Source organism: Lissotriton helveticus, chromosome 11, assembly GCF_964261635.1.
Source record: "Lissotriton helveticus chromosome 11, aLisHel1.1, whole genome shotgun sequence".
NCBI classification, from domain to species: Eukaryota; Metazoa; Chordata; class Amphibia; order Caudata; family Salamandridae; genus Lissotriton; species Lissotriton helveticus.
In genome coordinates this window covers 1,155,455,703-1,155,478,835 of record NC_136072.1, presented here as the reverse complement: position 1 = coordinate 1,155,478,835, position 23,133 = coordinate 1,155,455,703, and the positions used below count along the sequence as shown (strand labels likewise).

At 49.1% G+C, this 23,133-nt stretch overlaps 1 protein-coding gene across 2 annotated transcripts in view; it reads left to right on the top strand.

Annotated features, from left to right (window-relative positions):
• The window catches only part of MRPL40 (mitochondrial ribosomal protein L40), a 39,218-nt gene that overhangs the window by 9,521 nt on the left and 6,564 nt on the right, over nt 1-23,133 (top strand). For both annotated transcript variants that reach the window (XM_078667956.1, XM_078667957.1), the window contains exons 2-3: nt 5,800-5,883; nt 8,344-8,499. In XM_078667956.1, the coding sequence (XP_078524082.1) occupies nt 5,800-5,883; nt 8,344-8,499 (240 nt within the window). The remainder of the gene's footprint in view (nt 1-5,799; nt 5,884-8,343; nt 8,500-23,133) is intronic.

The window sequence follows — 23,133 nt, the reverse complement described above, 5'->3', positions numbered from 1 at the left end:
AGCAAGCAGGGAGAAACGAGAACAGAATGGTACAGCCATGGTTTAGTGGAGCAGATCTAGTAAGTAAGGCAAGACATAGCATGGGGAGCATGGAGTCAAGATGGACATGGGGTGCAGTGAAACAAGAGCTTGCAGTGGGGGAAATAGAAATATATTTGTATTTATAAAGTTTTATATAGCGTGAAGATGTCCCAAGATGGTATCAGAGCGCTTTACATTACACTGTTTTGAAATATTAGATGATATGGGTAATATACATACATTCAATATTCGACAGTCGATACAAAAGCGGTGGACAGTGGTATATAGGATAACGTGTGTGGGTAATAGTCGCGTATGAGTCAAAGTCTTAGGATGTCAATTTGTTCATTAGAAGTATTTTTACTTCTTTTTTGAAGGAGGTAAAGGAAGAGATTCTGCGTACCTTTTGGAGGTAAGGAGTTCCAAATCTTCGGTGCGATACCTGAGAATGCTCTGCAACCGGTTCTCTTTTTGTGGAAGGATTGCAGTTTCAGTAGTAGTGAACTCGCACTTCGGGATTGTCTGCATCCTCCCGACCGCTCTAGCTTTTGTGCTAAGTAACTGTGGGTATTGGTATGCAGGGCTTTATGTGTCATGCATGCAATCTTTAGTTGTATTCTTGCCTCGTAGGGTAGCCAGTTCAGATCTTTCAAGGTCGGAAAAATGTGGTTATTTCTTTTTGTCCTAGAGCCCAGTCTGGCCGCAGCGGTAAGAGATGCCCACAGTGGGGCCAGCTTGTATTTGGGAAGTCTGCATAGAGTGGAGCTTCCATAGTCCGATCTTGGTAGCACTAGGGCGTCTACTGCCATTTTTAAGTCGGTCTGTGGGAGGAAGGTTTTAAGTTTCCTTAGGATGGTCATCTGATGATTAGCTCCATAGGTGGCATTACTGATATGCGCCTATGGAAAGTAAGGAGACTGCAGAGCATACCTGAGATGTTCTGACCACATGGCACAGGCAACAAACAACACTGTACATGGCAGAGTCAAGACGGGCATTATAACAATTTAATGGATGTGCATGAGACAACGTTTTGGACTATTGGTTTCGCGACCTGAGCAATATGCAATATTCTTTCTTTTTTCTTTTTCTCATGCATATTGCCATACCTTATCAGGGCTCGAAAAATCCAAAAAATGGTACTAGTCCTGCAGGACTAGTACCTTAAAAATTGTCCTCGACCTAACTGCAACCTACTTGACCTCCGTCTCTGAAAGCGGAGCAAATGTGATAAGATAACAAGATTTAAAGGCATCTTTATTGCTCATTAACTTTGTGAGCAATAAAAATGCCTTTAAATCTTATCTTTTCACATTTGCTCCGTTTTCACAGACAGAGGACAAAAGTTGGTTTATTTTCCTACTCGCCAGAAAGGGCGAGTAGGACCTAAAAACAGCTCAACCTTGTTAAATTTGGCTCGACTATGCAAGCGGTCGAGTGGAATTTTTTCGAGCCCTGATTATTTGTGTCTTTGGCGAAGGAGAACTAGGCATATGCACATCAGGTTGACACTGTGAAAGGAATGGGGGTCAGTGGTGTAGTATGCCCCAATGCAAGGAAGAAAGAAACATATGCCCCCATAACCTCTGGTTGAGTATGAGAAAAGCTGCACTCGTTCTTTTACTCTGCGCTCAAACCTTTTCATTAGCCTGTGTTTACATATCCTTGTAACCACCAAGTGTCTCATGCTATACATGCTTTTAGTGGTACACAAGCAGCGTAAAACGACAATAACTACTAATGAGGCATTACAGGGATCTATGCACACACAGGCTATTGCTGCAAATGCCTGACTTCAAAATGTTTTCTGCCAAGAAAGGCCTTTTTCAGACATTCACTAAAACAAATAGACGCCACATTACCATGGTAACAGGTACACTCTACAGCTACATCATGTGAACTTCTTGCTGCTCCAGTCAGAAAGATGATATAATGCAGACCCTTAAAGACCATGGAAGTACTCTTGATGTATGCGAAAAGACAGATGCGGAGACCTGGAGAGTCTACAGTGTTTCAGAAATGGGCAGAGCTGCTAGGCCTCTTGGAGCGTTTCTGCCTCCATGAGCCGCGTGTGCGATATTATTGTCCAATAGAATAAGAATGATACCTTTTAGAACATAAAATGGCAGTCGAAGACTAAAAAGATACGCAAGGGGGGTAAAAATATGAAAATGAAACATTCTTTGTCGTAAATGTGTACAACACTTAGAGGTGGAGCCAAGCATCTTCCAAGTTGTGAAAAATAAAAATATATATGTAATATTTGTGTCAGTCAAGTTGGTTATTATATTCCTCTAAGGATGTTGAATAGGGTCCTCTGGATACTAACATGTGGCCTGCAGTTTAAACACAGATCTTAGCAGTAGATGGTTACCCAGCTGAACTATCCCAGGACCTGCTCTACCTATTCTTTGTAACTTTGCAGACACTGGTCTCCCACTTCACCTTGACAATAGACATCGTGTATGTAATATTCTTGCTGGCTTTTTAAAAATTGTTTATTGATCTGTCACCATCTATGCAGCCAGGATCTGAAACAACATCCCTGTTAGCCATCAGAACTACTCAACCCTGCTCCAATAACGAAAAAAAAGACGCAACATTTTAAAGGACACTACAGCACGATGCAGTAACAGTTCCACTTCTGCACACAGAACCCAGTTACCTCTCCTATCACTCGTTGGCTGTATTTCTACCTTTGACACTATACTGCGCTCTCCTGCCTTCTGGCTTAATTCGTGCTGTACAATTACCACATACATACATACTACAAAATATTTCAGAAGGATTTTCTGCCCTAAGCGCACATTAGGCCTCCTGAAAGAGCACCAGTATTCCTCGACACGGCCTCTGCAATTAAACTATGGTAGTATATCCTGCAATTAAGCTAGAGTGTTATATCCTGCAATTAAGTTACAGTGTTATATTCTGCAATTAAGCTAGAGTAGTGGGATATGCTAAAATCACCCCAGGGTGGTATACCTTGCTATATCCTCCAGTTAAGCCAGAGTGGTATATCATGCAATTAACCCAGAATGGTATATTAAGCTGGAGTGGTGTACCCTGAAATTAAGCTGGAGTGGTGTACCCTGAAATTAAGCTGGAGTGGTATACCCTGAAATTAAGCTGGAGTGGTATACTCTGAAATTAAGCTGGAGTGGTGTACCCTGAAATTAAGCTGGAGTGGTATACTCTGAAATTAAGCTGGAGTGGTATACCCTGAAATTAAGCTGGAGTGGTATACGCTGAAATTAAGCTGGAGTGGTATACCCTAAAATTAGGCTGGAGTCATATATCCTGCAATGAAGCTAGAGTGGTATATCCTGCAATGAAGCTAGAATGGTATACTCTGTAATTCAGCTAGTGGTACAGCCTGCAATTAAGCGAGAGTGGTATATGCTGCAATCACCCTAGAGTGGTATATCCTGCTATATCCTCCAGTTAAGCTAGAGTGGTATATCCTGCAATTAATCTGGAGTGGTATATCCTGCAATTAAGCTGGAGTGGTATACCCTGCAATTAAGCTGGAGTGGTATACCCTGCAATTAAGCTGGAGTGGTATACCCTGCAATTAAGCTGGAGTGGTATACCCTGCAATTAAGCTGGAGTGGTATACCCTGCAATTAAGCTGGAGTGGTATACCCTGCAATTAAGCTGGAGTGTTATACCCTGCAATTAAGCTAGAGTGGTATACCCTGCAATGAAGCTGGGTGGTATACCCTGCAATGAAGCTGGGTGGTATACCCTGCAATTAAGCTGGAGTGGTATACCCTGCAATTAAGCTATAGTGGTATACCCTAACATTAAGCTGGAGTGGTATATCCTGAAATTAAGCTAGATTGATATATGCTGCAATCACCCTAGGGTGGTATATCCTCCCATTAAACTAGAGTAGTATATCCTCCAATTAAACTAGAGTGGTATATCCTCCAATTAAACTATAGTGCTATATCTTCCAATTAAGCTAGAGTGGGATATCTTCCAATTAAGCTAGGGTAATATATCTTGCAGCTAAGCTAGGGTGGTATATGCTAAAATTAGGCTAGAGTGGTATATCCTGCAATTAAGTTAGCATGGTCAATTAAGCTAGAGTGGTATAACCTGCAATTAAGCTAGGGTGGTACAACCTGCAATTAAGCTAGAGTGGTAAATCATGCAATTAACCTAGGGTGGTATATTCTGCAAGTAAGCTACAGAGCTATATGCTGCAATCACTCTAGTGTAGTATATCCTGCTATATCCTCCAGTTAAGCTAGAGTGGTATATCCTTTAATTAAGCTGCTACATCCTGCAATTAAGCTGGTTTATCCTGCAATTAAACTAGAACTGTATATCCTGCAATTAAGCTATGGTTGTATATTTTGCAATTAAGCCAAAGTGGTATATCCTGCAATTAAGCTAGGGTGGTGTATCCTGCAATTAATCTAGATGGTATATCCTGTAATTAAGCTAGAATGGTATATCCCGCAATTAAGCTAGGGTGGTATATCCTGTAATTAAGCTAGAGTGGGATATCCTGCAATTAAGCTAGGGTGGTATATCCTGCAATTAATCTAGGTGGTATATCCTGCAATTAAGCTAGAGTGATATATCCTGCAATTAAGCTAGGGTGGTGTATCCTGCAATTAATCTAGATGGTATATCCTGTAATTAAGCTAGAATGGTATATCCTGCAATTAAGCTAGGGTGGTATATCCTGTATTTAATCTAGAGTGGGATATCCTGCAATTAAGCTAGGGTGGTATATCCTGCAATTAATCTAGAGTGGGATATCCTGCAATTAAGCTAGGGTGGTATATCCTGTAATTAATCTAGAGTGGGATATCCTGCAATTAAGCTAGAGTGGGATATCCTGCAATTAAGCTAGGGTGGTATATCCTGCAATTAATCTAGGTGGTATATCCTGCAATTAATCTAGAGTGGGATATCCTGCAATTAAGCTAGGGTGGTATATCCTGTAATTAATCTAGAGTGGGATATCCTGCAATTAAGCTAGGGTGGTATATCCTGTAATTAATCTAGAGTGGGATATCCTGCAATTAAGCTAGAGTGGGATATCCTGCAATTAAGCTAGGGTGGTATATCCTGCAATTAATCTAGAGTGGGATATCCTGCAATTAAGCTAGGGTGGTATATCCTGTAATTAATCTAGAGTGGGATATCCTGCAATTAAGCTAGGGTGGTATATCCTGCAATTAATCTAGGTGGTATATCCTGCAATTAAGCTAGAGTGATATATCCTGCAATTAAGCTAGGGTGGTGTATCCTGCAATTAATCTAGATGGTATATCCTGTAATTAAGCTAGAATGGTATATCCCGCAATTAAGCTAGGGTGGTATATCCTGTAATTAATCTAGAGTGGGATATCCTGCAATTAAGCTAGGGTGGTATATCCTGCAATTAATCTAGGTGGTATATCCTTCAATTAAGTTAGAGTGGTATATCCTGCAATTAAGCTAGGGTGGTATATCCTGCAATTAAGCTAAAGTGGTATATCCTGCAATTAAGCAAGGGTAATATATCCTGTAATTAGGTTAGAGTGGTATATTCTGCAATTAAGATAGGGTAGTACATCCTGCAATTGAAAGGGTGAGGGTCCAGTAATTGTTGTGTTCCTCTGCGGCGAGCGGCGCTGACCAGTATCAGATTAAATGGTCTTGAGTACGCACACCTACTATTGCAGATAACATGGCTTCATGAGTTTGTTACATAAGAAACACAGTGTTATCTCTGCATGCTTGCTGTTGAACTGACATCATATTTTGTGTCACTTTTAGTTCCCAAAGAACATGGCCTCTGCAGACGCGCGCGAGCCACTGGCAGGCTTCAGTGCTTGCTCTCAGGACATCTCTTCCCATGAGGTAAATGGCTGACTTGGTAGTAACTGGTGAAATTTCATTTTCTTTAACTTATCTATGTAAATAACATGAACTTGATAATAAATAGGTATTCTGAGGCACATATAGTGCCCCATCTTCCCACTGAAGATTTTGTTCTAACAATTTCGAATCCAAAACAAGACATTTTTTTCTTTATGATTGGTGTAGCAGGCTTAGGTGAATGTATATACACATACATGATTGTGGGTTCCTGCCTATTTACCACACACCTATAAACAGCAGAGGGATAGGAAAACAGTCTGTCTTATATTCGGTCCTATAACATATATTATTCCATTGATTCTGTGATAGAAATGTATTAGAATGTATGTTCATGTAAATAAAGTAAAGTGACGTCAGTTACGATTGCTAATTGTTGTAATCTTCTATGTTGTTTATGGAGTGTGGAGCACTGTGCCTAGTGCATTCCACATTCCTACGTGGCTAGATGGTTCTACTCCTTGGCAGTTGCTGTTGATTGGCCAGAGGGAGAGCCACACATTTCCACTCTGATATTCTTTCTACAATACATAACTAATCAGGTCTCGAAAAATCTGAAAAATGGTTCTAGTCCTGCAGGTCTAGTACCTTCAAAAATCTCCTCGACCTAACAGTAACCTACTTGACCTCAGTCTCCAAAAGCAGAGCAATTGTGACAAGATAACAAGATTTAAAGGCCTTTTTATTGCTCACAAAGCAAATGAGCAATAAAGATGCCTTTAAATCTTATCTTGTCACATTTGCTCCGTTTTCAAAGACGGAGGACAAAAGTTAGTATGCTTTCCTACTCGCCAGAAAGGGCGAGTAGGACCTAAAAATAGTTCGACCTCATAAATTTTACCTCGCAAATGCGAGCGGTCGAGTGGATTTGTCGAGCCCTGCTAATTTATAATATACATTTTTCTAAATTACCACACTAATATCATGGGTGAAGTAAATAAGCCACCAAGGACATTGTTCTGGAATTTGGAAAATGTGAGGATAAGTATAGTAAACTTATATGTTCTGACCTTCACAATATTCTGCTTCTCAATAGTTAGGCCTTGATGTTTTGGCCCCATTTGATTTTCTCACTATCTCCCACCTATAGCTCTTGCAATATTTATTTTTTTGAAGACGGAGATGCAGGCACCCCATGATGTCAGCACCACACAGAAAAAAGAGCTCTTACTGATACATGATTATGGGTGGCAGAGACGTAGGATAGATATGCCCCTTACCTCGTGGCTCCAAACGTATCTCCCGTCCAAAAAAGAGAGAGTTTCCCTGGCTAGACCAAAAGGGACCGGGTATTGTAATCACTAAAAAGAAAAGTTTCCCTTTTGTTTTGTTTACTACTCCTACTATGAGATTGTATGCATACTACAGTGAACCAAAGAAAAAGTACATACATTTCAAATATAGTAACACGTAATCTAAATTTATATTCTTATTATTTTATTATTTGCATCTTTATCAAAATGTAAGCAATATTGTATCCATTTAAAAACAATTTTCATTACATATCGTATACATTTTCGTAAAAACAAACATTTAAAGAATATCTTTTAAGTAATTCTTTCAACAGTTATTGCCAATAATCAAATGAATTTTACATACTTCTCAGTACATATCATAATATTAAAAACATGATTTTTATTAAAACAGATTAACTGTGTCCTCTTGTCTACGCGTTTCGGTGTATCTTGTAGTTAAAACACCTTCTTCAGGACTGTAGTTTGCATACAATCTCATAGTAGGAGTAGTAAACAACACAAAAGGGGAACTTCCAAACATATCTCCTCCATATGTACCTGAAGTAGATGCAGATGTTTTAAGGCCTGTAAACTTGGCCTATTCGTTCCAAAAGGGTAGTGAGTTCAGAAAGGAGGTATAATTTTATACAGTGATATTTGCTAGAGGCAGGGTAGCCCTCTCATGTGCATCAATGTCATCTTATCTTATTGTGCTACCCCTGCAGCAGACCCACTCTGTTCTACCCAGGACTTTCATTTACGTATACAACCCATGCCAAACACAACCCCTGTGGATGAGCACCAAACCCTAGCTTGTGTTGCCTCTTCTGATTTCACCTTTACTGTGTCATTGGTTCCCTCTAGCGGCTGGAATAAGAACTGGGGACCACTTCCTACCACACCTCTTGCATTTGCTACCACTACTTCTTACCCCATAATTGTCCCCCTTTGTGGTGTGTTCTCCCTTTGTAGCAGCGTCTCTCCCTCATGACCTTTTCTCTTCATTTTTGTGCAATAAAAAGTTTTTTAAAGAATATATATTTCACTCCCTTTTTGCTTCTACCTCTGGTGGGCCACAGCGCAGAGTTTACAAGGCTTGGAATAGTCTGCAGCTGTGAGCCTTCCTGAAAGCACCATTTATTGGAGTCCTTTTGTCTGTATAAGTCCCATTGAGAATAAATATTTCATTATGTATCTCTTCCTCCAGGGCCGAGCCCAAGAAAAAGAAGCGAGTGGACCCCAGACGAGACCTGGCAACCCGAGACCGCTTGCGGAAGAAGTTGAAGAAGTTGGAGCGCGTGGCCCCGGAGCTGATCCCCATTGAGGACTTCGCAGCGCCCACTCAGCACACGATTCAGCTAAAGTAGGGTGGCTCCTTGATGTCCATTATTCCAATTGGCAGCTTATGTCCTATTTAGGTCCCACACTCTTAATGCTGCATGGTCCCTTTTTTATTTACATTTCATATATACATGATCTTTGGCTTTTGAGACTGCAGCGTTCTTTGCCCAGATATATATCTCCTGAGACAACTTTGGCAGACTTATGTCATCTGTCTAGATTCTTATTTCCAATGGCTGGGCCTTCTAGAGGAAAGCGCCTTCTCACAGACATAGACAGAGAGAGTGCTATTCCGCCTTAGAATAAAATATTAAGGCGCCAGATGTATGATCCTATTTTGCATGCACAAACGGGTTTGCGACCCGTTTGCGCATTTAAAATGTGAAAGGGCTATGTACAATTCCTAAAAAGCGAGTCGCAATTTATTTGCGACTCGCTATTTAGGAATTGTGACACGCTATTAGGAAGGGGCGATTCCTTCCTAATAGCGACCGCAACCCCATGTATGAATGTTTTGCAACCAAAACACTCATAAATGACCACCCTCTTCAAGAGGGTGGCAATGCAGTCGCTATTTGGAAGGGGTCCCCAGGAGACCCCTTACACTTTGTGACTGTCTCTAAAAATATTTGTTAAGGGCAGGCAGTGGTCCCAGGAATCACTACCTACCCTTAAAACAATGAAATTAAAAAGTTTAATGTTTTCTTTTTTTGAATGCATCCATTTTTTTCTTTAAGGAGAAGGGGATGCATTTTAAAAAAAATGCTTTATTTAAAAGCAGTCCCAGACATGGTGGTCTGCTGAGCCCAGCAGCTCACCATACCTGGGAGGGCCTGTCATTTTCAATGGGCACGCAAATTGTGAGCGGCTCATTAATATTCATTAGCCTCGCAATTTGCGACCCCATTGGTGATCGCAAACAGTGTTAAACACACTGTTGTACATGCCAAATAGCGCCTCGCAAATTGCGAGTCGCAAATGAGTTGCAATTTGCGAGGCGCTATTTTGCACGTCGTACATCTGGCCCTATCTCCCTAAAATGTGTTATCTGTGATTAGACTGCAGACCCTGATATAACTAAATTGTGGGTTGAAAACACTGAGAAATTGATAAAAAGGAAAAATCTTACCTACATTTACGTCATCGAAAATTGGTTATAAACCAGTATGTCTAAAACAAGAAAAAAGTATGCTTAAGTGTCACAGTGATATTCAAGTGGGGGGAGGGAGTCCATGCAGCGAGTCCTGAATTTTAAAACTGAGGATTCTGCATCCTGAAGCTGTGTGCATGGTCAGATTGCCAGAAGCTCCCTTTCTTTCTATCCCTTGGAAGCTTGATGTGTTACTGCTGCCCCCAGGTGTGATGTGTTACTGCTGCCCCCAGGTTTATGTGTTACTGCTGACCCCAGGTTTGATGTGTTACTGCTGCCCCCAGGTTTGATGTGTTACTGCTGCCCCCAGGTTTGATGTGTTACTGCTGCCCCCAGGTTTGATGTGTTACTGCTGCCCCCAGGTTTGATGTGTTACTGCTGCCCCCAGGTTTGATGTTTTACTACTGATCCCAGGTTTGATGTTTTACTACTGATCCCAGGTTTGATGTGTTACTGCTGCCCCCAGGTTTGATGTTTTACTGCTGCCCCCAGGTTTGATGTGTTACTGCTGCCCCCAGGTTTGATGTGTTACTGCTGCCCCCAGGTTTGATGTGTTACTGCTGCCCCCAGGTTTGATGCGTCACTGCTGCCCCCAGGTGTGATGTGTTACTGCTGCCCCCAGGTGTGATGTGTTACTGCTGCCCCCAGTGTGATGTTTTACTGCTGCCCCCAGGTGTGATGTGTTACTGCTGCCCCCAGGTTTGATGTGTTACTGCTGCCCCCAGGTTTGATGTGTCACTGCTGCCCCCAGGTTTGATGTGTCACTGCTGCCGCCAGGTTTGATGTGTTACTGCTGCCCCCAGGTGTGATGTGTTACTGCTTCCCCCAGGTTTGATGTGTTACTGCTGCCCCCAGGTTTGATGTTTTACTGCTGCCCCCAGATTTGATGTGTTAATGCTGCCCCCAGGTTTAATGTGTTACTGCTGGTTTGATGTGTTACTGCTGCCCCCAGGTTTGATGTGTTACTAATGCCCCCAGGTTTGATGTGTTACTGCTGCCCCCAGGTTTGATGTGTTACTGCTGCCCCCAGGTTTGATGTGTTACTGCTGCCCCCAGGTTTGATGTGTTACTGCTGCCCCCAGGTTTGATGTGTCACTGCTGCCCCCAGGTTTGATGTGTTACTGCTGCCCCCAGGTTTGATGTGTTACTGCTGCCCCCAGGTGGGATGTGTTACTGCTGCCCCCAGTGTGATGTTTTACTGCTGCCCCCAGGTGTGATGTGTTACTGCTGCCCCCAGGTTTGACGTGTCACTGCTGCCCCCAGGTTTGACGTGTCACTGCTGCCCCCAGGTTTGATGTGTCACTGCTGCCCTCAGGTTTGATGTGTCACTGCTGCCCCCTGGTTTGATGTGTTACTGCTGCCCCCAGGTTTGATGTGTTACTGCTGCCCTCAGGTGTGATGTGTTACTGCTGCCCCCAGGTGTGATGTGTTACTGCTGCCCCCAGGTGTGATGTGTTACTGCTGCCCCCAGGTGTGATGTGTTACTGCTGCCCCCAGGTGTGATGTGTTGCTGCTGCCCCCAGGTGTGATGTGTTGCTGCTGCCCCCCGTTTTGATATTCTACTGCTGCCCCCAGGTTTTATGTGTTACTGATGCCCCCAGGTTTGATGTGTTACTGCTGCCCCCATGTGTGATGTGTTACTGCTGCCCCCAGGTTTGATGTGTTACTGCTGCCCCCAGGTTTGATGTGTTACTGCTGCCCCCAGGTTTGATGTGTTACTGCTGACCCCAGGTGTGATGTGTTACTGCCGACCCCAGGTGTGATGTGTTACTGCTGCCCCCAGGTGTGATGTGTTACTGCTGCCCCCCGTTTTGATGTTCTACTGCTGCCCCCAGGTTTGATGTGTTACTGCTGCCCCCAGGTTTGATGTGTTACTGCTGCCCCCAGGTGTGATGTGTTACTGCTGCCCCCAGGTGTGATGTGTTACTGCTGCCCCCAGGTTTGATGTGTTACTGCTGCCCCCAGGTTTTATGTTTTACTGCTGCCCCCAGGTTTTATGTTTTACTGCTGCCCCCAGGTTTGATGTTTCACTGCTGCCCCCAGGTTTGATGTGTTACTGCTGCCCCCAGGTTTGATGTGTTACTGCTGCCCCCAGGTGTGATGTGTTACTGCTGCCCCCAGGTTTGATGTGTTACTGCTGTCCCCAGGTTTGATGTGTTACTGCTGCCCTCAGGTGTGATGCCCCCAGGTGTGATGTGTTACTGCTGCCCCCAGGTTTGGGGGTCACTGCTGCCCCCAGGTTTGATGTTTACTGCTGACCCCAGGTGTGATGTGTTACTGCTGCCCCCAGGTGTGATGTGTTACTGCTGCCCCCAGGTTTGATGTGTTACTGCTGCTCCCAGGTTTGATGTGTTACTGCTGCCCCCAGGTTTGATGTGTTACTGCTGCTCCCAGGTGTGATGCCCCCAGGTGTGATGTGTTACTGCTGCCCCCAGGTTTGGGGGTCACTGCTGCCCCCAGGTTTGATGTGTTACAGCTGCCCCCAGGTGTGATGTGTTACTGCTGCCCCAGGTTTTTATGTGTTACTGCTGCCCCCAGGTTTGATGTGTTACTGCTGCCCCCAGGTGTGATGTGTTACTGCTGACCCCAGGTTTGATGTTTACTGCTGCCCCCTGGTTTGATGTGTTACTGCTGCCCCCAGGTTTGGGGGTCACTGCTGCCCCCAGGTTTGATGTTTACTGCTGCCCCCAGGTTTGATGTGTTACTGCCGCCCCCAGGTGTGATGTTTTACTACTGACCCCAGGTCTGATGTGTTTCTGCTGCCCCCAAGTTTGATGTGTTACTGCTGCCACCAGGTGTGATTTGTTACTGCTGCCGCCAGGTTTGATGTGTTACTGCTGCCCCCAGGTTTGGGGGTCACTGCTGCCCCCAGGTTTGATGTTTACTGCTGTCCCCAGGTTTGGGGGTCACTGCTGCCCCCAGGTTTGATGTTTACTGCTGCCCCCAGGTTTGGGGGTCACTGCTGCCCCCAGGTTTGATGTTTACTGCTGTCCCCAGGTTTGGGGGTCACTGCTGCCCCCAGGTTTGATGTTTACTGCTGCCCCCAGGTGTTATGTGTTACTGCTGCCCCCAGGTTTGATGTTTACTGCTGTCCCCAGGTTTGGGGGTCACTGCTGACCCCAGGTGTGATGTGTTACTGCTGCCCCCAGGTGGGATGTGTTACTGCTGCCCCCAGGTGTGATGTGTTACTGCTGCCCCCAGGTGTGATGTTTTAGTGCTGACCCCAGGTTTGATGTGTTACTGCTGCCCCCAGGTTTGATGTGTTACTGCTGCCCCCAGGTTTGATGTGTCACTGCTGCCCCCAGGTTTGATGTGTTACTGCTGCCCCCAGGTTTGATGTGTTACTGCTGCCCCCAGGTGGGATGTGTTACTGCTGCCCCCAGGTGTGATGTGTTACTGCTGCCCCCAGGTGTGATGTTTTAGTGCTGACCCCAGGTTTGATGTGTTACTGCTGCCCCCAGGTTTGATGTGTTACTGCTGCCCCCAGGTTTGATGTGTTACTGCTGCCCCCAGGTGTGATGTGTTACTGCTGCCCCCAGGTTTGATGTGTTACTGCTGCCCCCAGGTTTGATGTGTTACTGCTGCCCCCAGGTGTGATGTGTTACTGCTGCCCCCAGGTTTGATGTGTCACTGCTGCCCCCAGGTTTGATGTGTTACTGCTGCCCCCAGGTTTGATGTGTTACTGCTGCCCCCAGGTGGGATGTGTTACTGCTGCCCCCAGTGTGATGTTTTACTGCTGCCCCCAGGTGTGATGTGTTACTGCTGCCCCCAGGTTTGACGTGTCACTGCTGCCCCCAGGTTTGATGTGTCACTGCTGCCCCCAGGTTTGATGTGTCACTGCTGCCCCCTGCTTTGATGTGTTACTGCTGCCCCCAGGTTTGATGTGTTACTGCTGCCCTCAGGTGTGATGTGTTACTGCTGCCCCCAGGTGTGATGTGTTACTGCTGCCCCCAGGTGTGATGTGTTACTGCTGCCCCCAGGTGTGATGTGTTACTGCTGCCCCCAGGTGTGATGTGTTGCTGCTGCCCCCAGGTGTGATGTGTTGCTGCTGCCCCCCGTTTTGATGTTCTACTGCTGCCCCCAGGTTTTATGTGTTACTGATGCCCCCAGGTTTGATGTGTTACTGCTGCCCCCATGTGTGATGTGTTACTGCTGCCCCCAGGTTTGATGTGTTACTGCTGCCCCCAGGTTTGATGTGTTACTGCTGCCCCCAGGTTTGATGTGTTACTGCTGACCCCAGGTGTGATGTGTTACTGCTGAACCCAGGTGTGATGTGTTACTGCTGCCCCCAGGTGTGATGTGTTACTGCTGCCCCCCGTTTTGATGTTCTACTGCTGCCCCCAGGTTTGATGTGTTACTGCTGCCCCCAGGTTTGATGTGTTACTGCTGCCCCCAGGTGTGATGTGTTACTGCTGCCCCCAGGTGTGATGTGTTACTGCTGCCCCCAGGTGTGATGTGTTACTGCTGCCCCCAGGTTTGATGTGTTACTGCTGCCCCCAGGTTTTATGTTTTACTGCTGCCCCCAGGTTTTATGTTTTACTGCTGCCCCCAGGTTTGATGTTTCACTGCTGCCCCCAGGTTTGATGTGTTACTGCTGCCCCCAGGTTTGATGTGTTACTGCTGCCCCCAGGTGTGATGTGTTACTGCTGCCCCCAGGTTTGATGTGTTACTGCTGTCCCCAGGTTTGATGTGTTACTGCTGCCCTCAGGTGTGATGCCCCCAGGTGTGATGTGTTACTGCTGCCCCCAGGTTTGGGGGTCACTGCTGCCCCCAGGTTTGATGTTTACTGCTGACCCCAGGTGTGATGTGTTACTGCTGCCCCCAGGTGTGATGTGTTACTGCTGCCCCCAGGTTTGATGTGTTACTGCTGCTCCCAGGTTTGATGTGTTACTGCTGCCCCCAGGTTTGATGTGTTACTGCTGCTCCCAGGTGTGATGCCCCCAGGTGTGATGTGTTACTGCTGCCCCCAGGTTTGGGGGTCACTGCTGCCCCCAGGTTTGATGTTTACTGCTGACTCCAGGTGTGATGTGTTACTGCTGCCCCCAGGTGTGATGTGTTACTGCTGACCCCAGGTTTGTGGGTCACTGTTGCCCCCAGGTGTGATGTGTTACTGCTGCCCCCAGTTTTGATGTGTTACAGCTGCCCCCAGGTGTGATGTGTTACTGCTGCCCCAGGTTTTTATGTGTTACTGCTGCCCCCAGGTTTGATGTGTTACTGCTGCCCCCAGGTGTGATGTGTTACTGCTGACCCCAGGTTTGATGTTTACTGCTGCCCCCTGGTTTGATGTGTTACTGCTGCCCCCAGGTTTGGGGGTCACTGCTGCCCCCAGGTTTGATGTTTACTGCTGCCCCCAGGTTTGATGTGTTACTGCCGCCCCCAGGTGTGATGTTTTACTACTGACCCCAGGTGTGATGTGTTACTGCTGCCCCCAGGTTTGATGTGTTACTGCTGCCACCAGGTGTGATTTGTTACTGCTGCCGCCAGGTTTGATGTGTTACTGCTGCCCCCAGGTTTGATGTGTTACTGCTGCCCCCAGGTTTGGGGGTCACTGCTGCCCCCAGGTTTGATGTTTACTGCTGACCCCAGGTGTGATGTGTTACTGCTGCCCCCAGGTGTGATGTGTTACTGCTGCCCCCAGGTGTGATGTGTTACTGCTGCCCCCAGGTGTGATGTTTTACTGCTGACCCCAGGTTTGATGTGTTACTGCTGCCCCCAGGTTTGATGTGTTACTGCTGCCCCCAGGTGTGATGTGTTACTGCTGCCCCCAGGTTTGATGTGTTACTGCTGCCCCCAGGTTTGATGTGTTACTGCTGCCCCCAGGTGTGATGTGTTACTGCTGCCCCCAGGTTTGATGTGTTACTGCCGCCCCCAGGTTTGATGTGTCACTGCTGCCCCCAGGTTTGATGTGTCACTGCTGCCCCCAGGTTTGATGTGTCACTGCTGCCGCCAGGTTTGATGTGTTACTGCTGCCCTCAGTTGTGTCACTGCTGCCCCCAGGTTTGATGTGTCACTGCTGCCCCCGGGTTTGATGTGTTACTGCTGCCCCCGGGTTTGATGTGTTACTGCTGCCCCCAGGTTTGATGTGTCACTGCTGCCCCCAGGTTTGATGTGTCACTGCTGCCCCCAGGTTTGATGTGTCACTGCTGCCCCCAGGTTTGATGTGTCACTGCTGCCGCCAGGTTTGATGTGTTACTGCTGCCCCCAGTTGTGTCACTGCTGCCCCCAGGTTTGATGTGTCACTGCTGCCCCCGGGTTTGATGTGTTACTGCTGCCCCCAGGTTTGATGTGTTACTGCTGCCCCCAGGTTTGATGTGTCACTGCTGCCCCCAGGTTTGATGTGTTACTGCTGCCCCCAGGTTTGATGTGTCACTGCTGCCCCCAGGTTTGATGTGTTACTGCTGCCCCCAGGTTTGATGTGTTACTGCTGCCCCCAGGTGTGATGTGTTACTGCTGCCCCCAGTGTGATGTTTTACTGCTGCCCCCAGGTGTGATGTGTTACTGCTGCCCCCAGGTTTGACGTGTCACTGCTGCCCCCAGGTTTGATGTGTCACTGCTGCCCCCAGGTTTGATGTGTCACTGCTGCCCCCTGGTTTGATGTGTTACTGCTGCCCCCAGGTTTGATGTGTTACTGCTGCCCTCAGGTGTGATGTGTTACTGCTGCCCCCAGGTGTGATGTGTTACTGCTGCCCCCAGGTGTGATGTGTTACTGCTGCCCCCAGGTGTGATGTGTTACTGCTGCCCCCAGGTGTGATGTGTTACTGCTGCCCCCAGGTGTGATGTGTTACTGCTGCCCCCAGGTGTGATGTGTTGCTGCTGCCCCCAGGTGTGATGTGTTGCTGCTGCCCCCCGTTTTGATGTTCTACTGCTGCCCCCAGGTTTGATGTGTTACTGATGCCCCCAGGTTTGATGTGTTACTGCTGCCCCCATGTGTGATGTGTTACTGCTGCCCCCAGGTTTGATGTGTTACTGCTGCCCCCAGGTTTGATGTGTTACTGCTGACCCCAGGTGTGATGTGTTACTGCTGACCCCAGGTGTGATGTGTTACTGCTGACCCCAGGTGTGATGTGTTACTGCTGACCCCAGGTGTGATGTGTTACTGCTGCCCCCAGGTGTGATGTGTTACTGCTGCCCCCCGTTTTGATGTTCTACTGCTGCCCCCAGGTTTGATGTGTTACTGCTGCCCCCAGGTTTGATGTGTTACTGCTGCCCCCAGGTGTGATGTGTTACTGCTGCCCCCAAGTGTGATGTGTTACTGCTGCCCCCAGGTTTGATGTGTTACTGCTGCCCCCAGGTTTTATGTTTTACTGCTGCCCCCAGGTTTTATGTTTTACTGCTGCCCCCAGGTTTGATGTTTCACTGCTGCCCCCAGGTTTGATGTGTTACTGCTGCCCCCAGGTGTGATGTGTTACTGCTGCCCCCAGTGTGATGTTTTACTGCTGCCCCCAGGTTTGATGTGTTACTGCTGCCCCCAGGTTTTATGTTTTACTGCTGCCCCCAGGTTTTATGTTTTACTGCTGCCCCCAGGTTTGATGTTTCACTGCTGCCCCCAGGTTTGATGTGTTACTGCTGCCCCCAGGTTTGATGTGTTACTGCTGCCCCCAGGTGTGATGTGTTACTGCTGCCCCCAGGTTTGATGTGTTACTGCTGTCCCCAGGTTTGATGTGTTACTGCTGCCCCCAGGTTTGATGTGTCACTGCTGCCCCCAGGTTTGATGTGTCACTGCTGCCCCCAGGTTTGATGTGTCACTGCTGCCCCCAGGTTTGATGTGTCACTGCTGCCCCCATGTTTGATGTGTTCCTGCTGCCCCCAGGTGTGATGTGTTACTGCTGCCCCCAGTGTGATGTTTTACTGCTGCCCCCAGGTGTGATGTGTTACTGCTGCCCCCAGGTGTGACGTGTCACTGCTGCCCCCAGGTTTGATGTGTCACTGCTGCCCCCAGGTTTGATGTGTCACTGCTGCCCCCTGGTTTGATGTGTTACTGCTGCCCCCTGGTTTGATGTGTTACTGCTGCCCTCAGGTGTGATGTGTTACTGCTGCCCCCAGGTGTGATGTGTTACTGCTGCCCCCAGGTGTGATGTGTTACTGCTGCCCCCAGGTGTGATGTGTTACTGCTGCCCCCAGGTGTGATGTGTTACTGCTGCCCCCAGGTGTGATGCTGCTGCCCCCAGGTGTGATGTGTTGCTGCTGCCCCCAGGTGTGATGTGTTGCTGCTGCCCCCCGTTTTGATGTTCTACTGCTGCCCCCAGGTTTGATGTGTTACTGATGCCCCCAGGTTTGATGTGTTACTGCTGCCCCCATGTGTGATGTGTTACTGCTGCCCCCAGGTTTGATGTGTTACTGCTGCCCCCAGGTTTGATGTGTTACTGCTGCCCCCAGGTTTGATGTGTTACTGCTGACCCCAGGTGTGATGTGTTACTGCTGACCCCAGGTGTGATGTGTTACTGCTGACCCCAGGTGTGATGTGTTACTGCTGCCCCCCGTTTTGATGTTCTACTGCTGCCCCCAGGTTTGATGTGTTACTGCTGCCCCCAGGTTTGATGTGTTACTGCTGCCCCCAGGTGTGATGTGTTACTGCTGCCCCCAGGTGTGATGTGTTACTGCTGCCCCCAGGTTTGATGTGTTACTGCTGCCCCCAGGTTTTATGTTTTACTGCTGCCCCCAGGTTTTGTGTTTTACTGCTGCCCCCAGGTTTGATGTTTCACTGCTGCCCCCAGGTTTGATGTGTTACTGCTGCCCCCAGGTGTGATGTGTTACTGCTGCCCCCAGTGTGATGTTTTACTGCTGCCCCCAGGTTTGATGTGTTACTGCTGCCCCCAGGTTTTATGTTTTACTGCTGCCCCCAGGTTTTATGTTTTACTGCTGCCCCCAGGTTTGATGTTTCACTGCTGCCCCCAGGTTTGATGTGTTACTGCTGCCCCCAGGTTTGATGTGTTACTGCTGCCCCCAGGTGTGATGTGTTACTGCTGCCCCCAGGTTTGATGTGTTACTGCTGTCCCCAGGTTTGATGTGTTACTGCTGCCCTCAGGTGTGATGCCCCCAGGTGTGATGTGTTACTGCTGCCCCCAGGTTTGGGGGTCACTGCTGCCCCCAGGTTTGATGTTTACTGCTGACCCCAGGTTTGATGTTTACTGCTGACCCCAGGTGTGATGTGTTACTGCTGCCCCCAGGTGTGAAGTGTTACTGCTGCCCCCAGGTGTGATGTGTTACTGCTGCCCCCAGGTTTGATGTGTTACTGCTGCTCCCAGGTTTGATGTGTTACTGCTGCCCCCAGGTTTGATGTGTTACTGCTGCTCCCAGGTGTGATGCCCCCAGGTGTGATGTGTTACTGCTGCCCCCAGGTTTGGGGGTCACTGCTGCCCCCAGGTTTGATGTTTACTGCTGACTCCAGGTGTGATGTGTTACTGCTGCCCCCAGGTGTGATGTGTTACTGCTGACCCCAGGTTTGTGGGTCACTGCTGCCCCCAGGTGTGATGTGTTACTGCTGCCCCCAGTTTTGATGTGTTACTGCTGCCCCCAGGTGTGATGTGTTACTGCTGCCCCAGGTTTTTATGTGTTACTGCTGCCCCCAGGTTTGATGTGTTACTGCTGCCCCCAGGTGTGATGTGTTACTGCTGACCCCAGGTTTGATGTTTACTGCTGCCCCCTGGTTTGATGTGTTACTGCTGCCCCCAGGTTTGGGGGTCACTGCTGCCCCCAGGTTTGATGTTTACTGCTGCCCCCAGGTTTGATGTGTTACTGCCGCCCCCAGGTGTGATGTTTTACTACTGACCCCAGGTGTGATGTGTTACTGCTGCCCCCAGGTTTGATGTGTTACTGCTGCCACCAGGTGTGATTTGTTACTGCTGCCGCCAGGTTTGATGTGTTACTTCTGCCCCCAGGTTTGGGGGTCACTGCTGCCCCCAGGTTTGATGTTTACTGCTGTCCCCAGGTTTGGGGGTCACTGCTGCCCCCAGGTTTGATGTTTACTGCTGACCCCAGGTGTGATGTGTTACTGCTGCCCCCAGGTGTGATGTGTTACTGCTGCCCCCAGGTGTGATGTGTTACTGCTGCCCCCAGGTGTGATGTGTTACTGCTGCCCCCAGGTGTGATGTTTTACTGCTGACCCCAGGTTTGATGTGTTACTGCTGCCCCCAGGTTTGATGTGTTACTGCTGCCCCCAGGTGTGATGTGTTACTGCTGCCCCCAGGTTTGATGTGTTACTGCTGCCCCCAGGTTTGATGTGTTACTGCTGCCCCCAGGTGTGATGTGTTACTGCTGCCCCCAGGTTTGATGTGTCACTGCTGCCCCCAGGTTTGATGTGTCACTGCTGCCCCCAGGTTTGATGTGTCACTGCTGCCCCCAGGTTTGATGTGTCACTGCTGCCGCCAGGTTTGATGTGTTACTGCTGCCCCCAGTTGTGTCACTGCTGCCCCCAGGTTTGATGTGTCACTGCTGCCCCCGGGTTTGATGTGTTACTGCTGCCCCCAGGTTTGATGTCACTGCTGCCCCCAGGTTTGATGTGTCACTGCTGCCCCCAGGTTTGATGTGTCACTGCTGCCCCCAGGTTTGATGTGTCACTGCTGCCGCCAGGTTTGATGTGTTACTGCTGCCCCCAGTTGTGTCACTGCTGCCCCCAGGTTTGATGTGTCACTGCTGCCCCCGGGTTTGATGTGTTACTGCTGCCCCCAGGTTTGATGTGTTACTGCTGCCCCCAGGTTTGATGTGTCACTGCTGCCCCCAGGTTTGATGTGTTACTGCTGCCCCCAGGTTTGATGTGTTACTGCTGCCCCCAGGTTTGATGTGTTACTGCTGCCCCCAGGTGTGATGTGTTACTGCTGCCCCCAGTGTGATGTTTTACTGCTGCCCCCAGGTGTGATGTGTTACTGCTGCCCCCAGGTTTGACGTGTCACTGCTGCCCCCAGGTTTGATGTGTCACTGCTGCCCCCAGGTTTGATGTGTCACTGCTGCCCCCTGGTTTGATGTGTTACTGCTGCCCCCAGGTTTGATGTGTTACTGCTGCCCTCGGGTGTGATGTGTTACTGCTGCCCCCAGGTGTGATACTGCTGCCCCCAGGTGTGATGTGTTACTGCTGCCCCCAGGTGTGATGTGTTACTGCTGCCCCCAGGTGTGATGTGTTGCTGCTGCCCCCAGGTGTGATGTGTTGCTGCTGCCCCCCGTTTTGATGTTCTACTGCTGCCCCCAGGTTTGATGTGTTACTGCTGCCCCCAGGTTTGATGTGTTACTGATGCCCCCAGGTTTGATGTGTTACTGCTGCCCCCATGTGTGATGTGTTACTGCTGCCCCCAGGTTTGATGTGTTACTGCTGCCCCCAGGTGTGATGTGTTACTGCTGCCCCCAGGTTTGATGTGTTACTGCCGCCCCCAGGTTTGATGTGTCACTGCTGCCCCCAGGTTTGATGTGTCACTGCTGCCCCCAGGTTTGATGTGTCACTGCTGCCGCCAGGTTTGATGTGTTACTGCTGCCCTCAGTTGTGTCACTGCTGCCCCCAGGTTTGATGTGTCACTGCTGCCCCCGGGTTTGATGTGTTACTGCTGCCCCCGGGTTTGATGTGTTACTGCTGCCCCCAGGTTTGATGTGTCACTGCTGCCCCCCGGTTTGATGTGTCACTGCTGCCCCCAGGTTTGATGTGTCACTGCTGCCCCCAGGTTTGATGTGTCACTGCTGCCGCCAGGTTTGATGTGTTACTGCTGCCCCCAGTTGTGTCACTGCTGCCCCCAGGTTTGATGTGTCACTGCTGCCCCCGGGTTTGATGTGTTACTGCTGCCCCCAGGTTTGATGTGTTACTGCTGCCCCCAGGTTTGATGTGTCACTGCTGCCCCCAGGTTTGATGTGTTACTGCTGCCCCCAGGTTTGATGTGTCACTGCTGCCCCCAGGTTTGATGTGTTACTGCTGCCCCCAGGTTTGATGTGTTACTGCTGCCCCCAGGTGTGATGTGTTACTGCTGCCCCCAGTGTGATGTTTTACTGCTGCCCCCAGGTGTGATGTGTTACTGCTGCCCCCAGGTTTGACGTGTCACTGCTGCCCCCAGGTTTGATGTGTCACTGCTGCCCCCAGGTTTGATGTGTCACTGCTGCCCCCTGGTTTGATGTGTTACTGCTGCCCCCAGGTTTGATGTGTTACTGCTGCCCTCAGGTGTGATGTGTTACTGCTGCCCCCAGGTGTGATGTGTTACTGCTGCCCCCAGGTGTGATGTGTTACTGCTGCCCCCAGGTGTGATGTGTTACTGCTGCCCCCAGGTGTGATGTGTTACTGCTGCCCCCAGGTGTGATGTGTTACTGCTGCCCCCAGGTGTGATGTGTTACTGCTGCCCCCAGGTGTGATGTGTTGCTGCTGCCCCCAGGTGTGATGTGTTGCTGCTGCCCCCCGTTTTGATGTTCTACTGCTGCCCCCAGGTTTGATGTGTTACTGATGCCCCCAGGTTTGATGTGTTACTGCTGCCCCCATGTGTGATGTGTTACTGCTGCCCCCAGGTTTGATGTGTTACTGCTGCCCCCAGGTTTGATGTGTTACTGCTGACCCCAGGTGTGATGTGTTACTGCTGACCCCAGGTGTGATGTGTTACTGCTGACCCCAGGTGTGATGTGTTACTGCTGACCCCAGGTGTGATGTGTTACTGCTGCCCCCAGGTGTGATGTGTTACTGCTGCCCCCCGTTTTGATGTTCTACTGCTGCCCCCAGGTTTGATGTGTTACTGCTGCCCCCAGGTTTGATGTGTTACTGCTGCCCCCAGGTGTGATGTGTTACTGCTGCCCCCAAGTGTGATGTGTTACTGCTGCCCCCAGGTTTGATGTGTTACTGCTGCCCCCAGGTTTTATGTTTTACTGCTGCCCCCAGGTTTTATGTTTTACTGCTGCCCCCAGGTTTGATGTTTCACTGCTGCCCCCAGGTTTGATGTGTTACTGCTGCCCCCAGGTGTGATGTGTTACTGCTGCCCCCAGTGTGATGTTTTACTGCTGCCCCCAGGTTTGATGTGTTACTGCTGCCCCCAGGTTTTATGTTTTACTGCTGCCCCCAGGTTTTATGTTTTACTGCTGCCCCCAGGTTTGATGTTTCACTGCTGCCCCCAGGTTTGATGTGTTACTGCTGCCCCCAGGTTTGATGTGTTACTGCTGCCCCCAGGTGTGATGTGTTACTGCTGCCCCCAGGTTTGATGTGTTACTGCTGTCCCCAGGTTTGATGTGTTACTGCTGCCCCCAGGTTTGATGTGTCACTGCTGCCCCCAGGTTTGATGTGTCACTGCTGCCCCCAGGTTTGATGTGTCACTGCTGCCCCCAGGTTTGATGTGTCACTGCTGCCCCCATGTTTGATGTGTTCCTGCTGCCCCCAGGTGTGATGTGTTACTGCTGCCCCCAGTGTGATGTTTTACTGCTGCCCCCAGGTGTGATGTGTTACTGCTGCCCCCAGGTTTGACGTGTCACTGCTGCCCCCAGGTTTGATGTGTCACTGCTGCCCCCAGGTTTGATGTGTCACTGCTGCCCCCTGGTTTGATGTGTTACTGCTGCCCC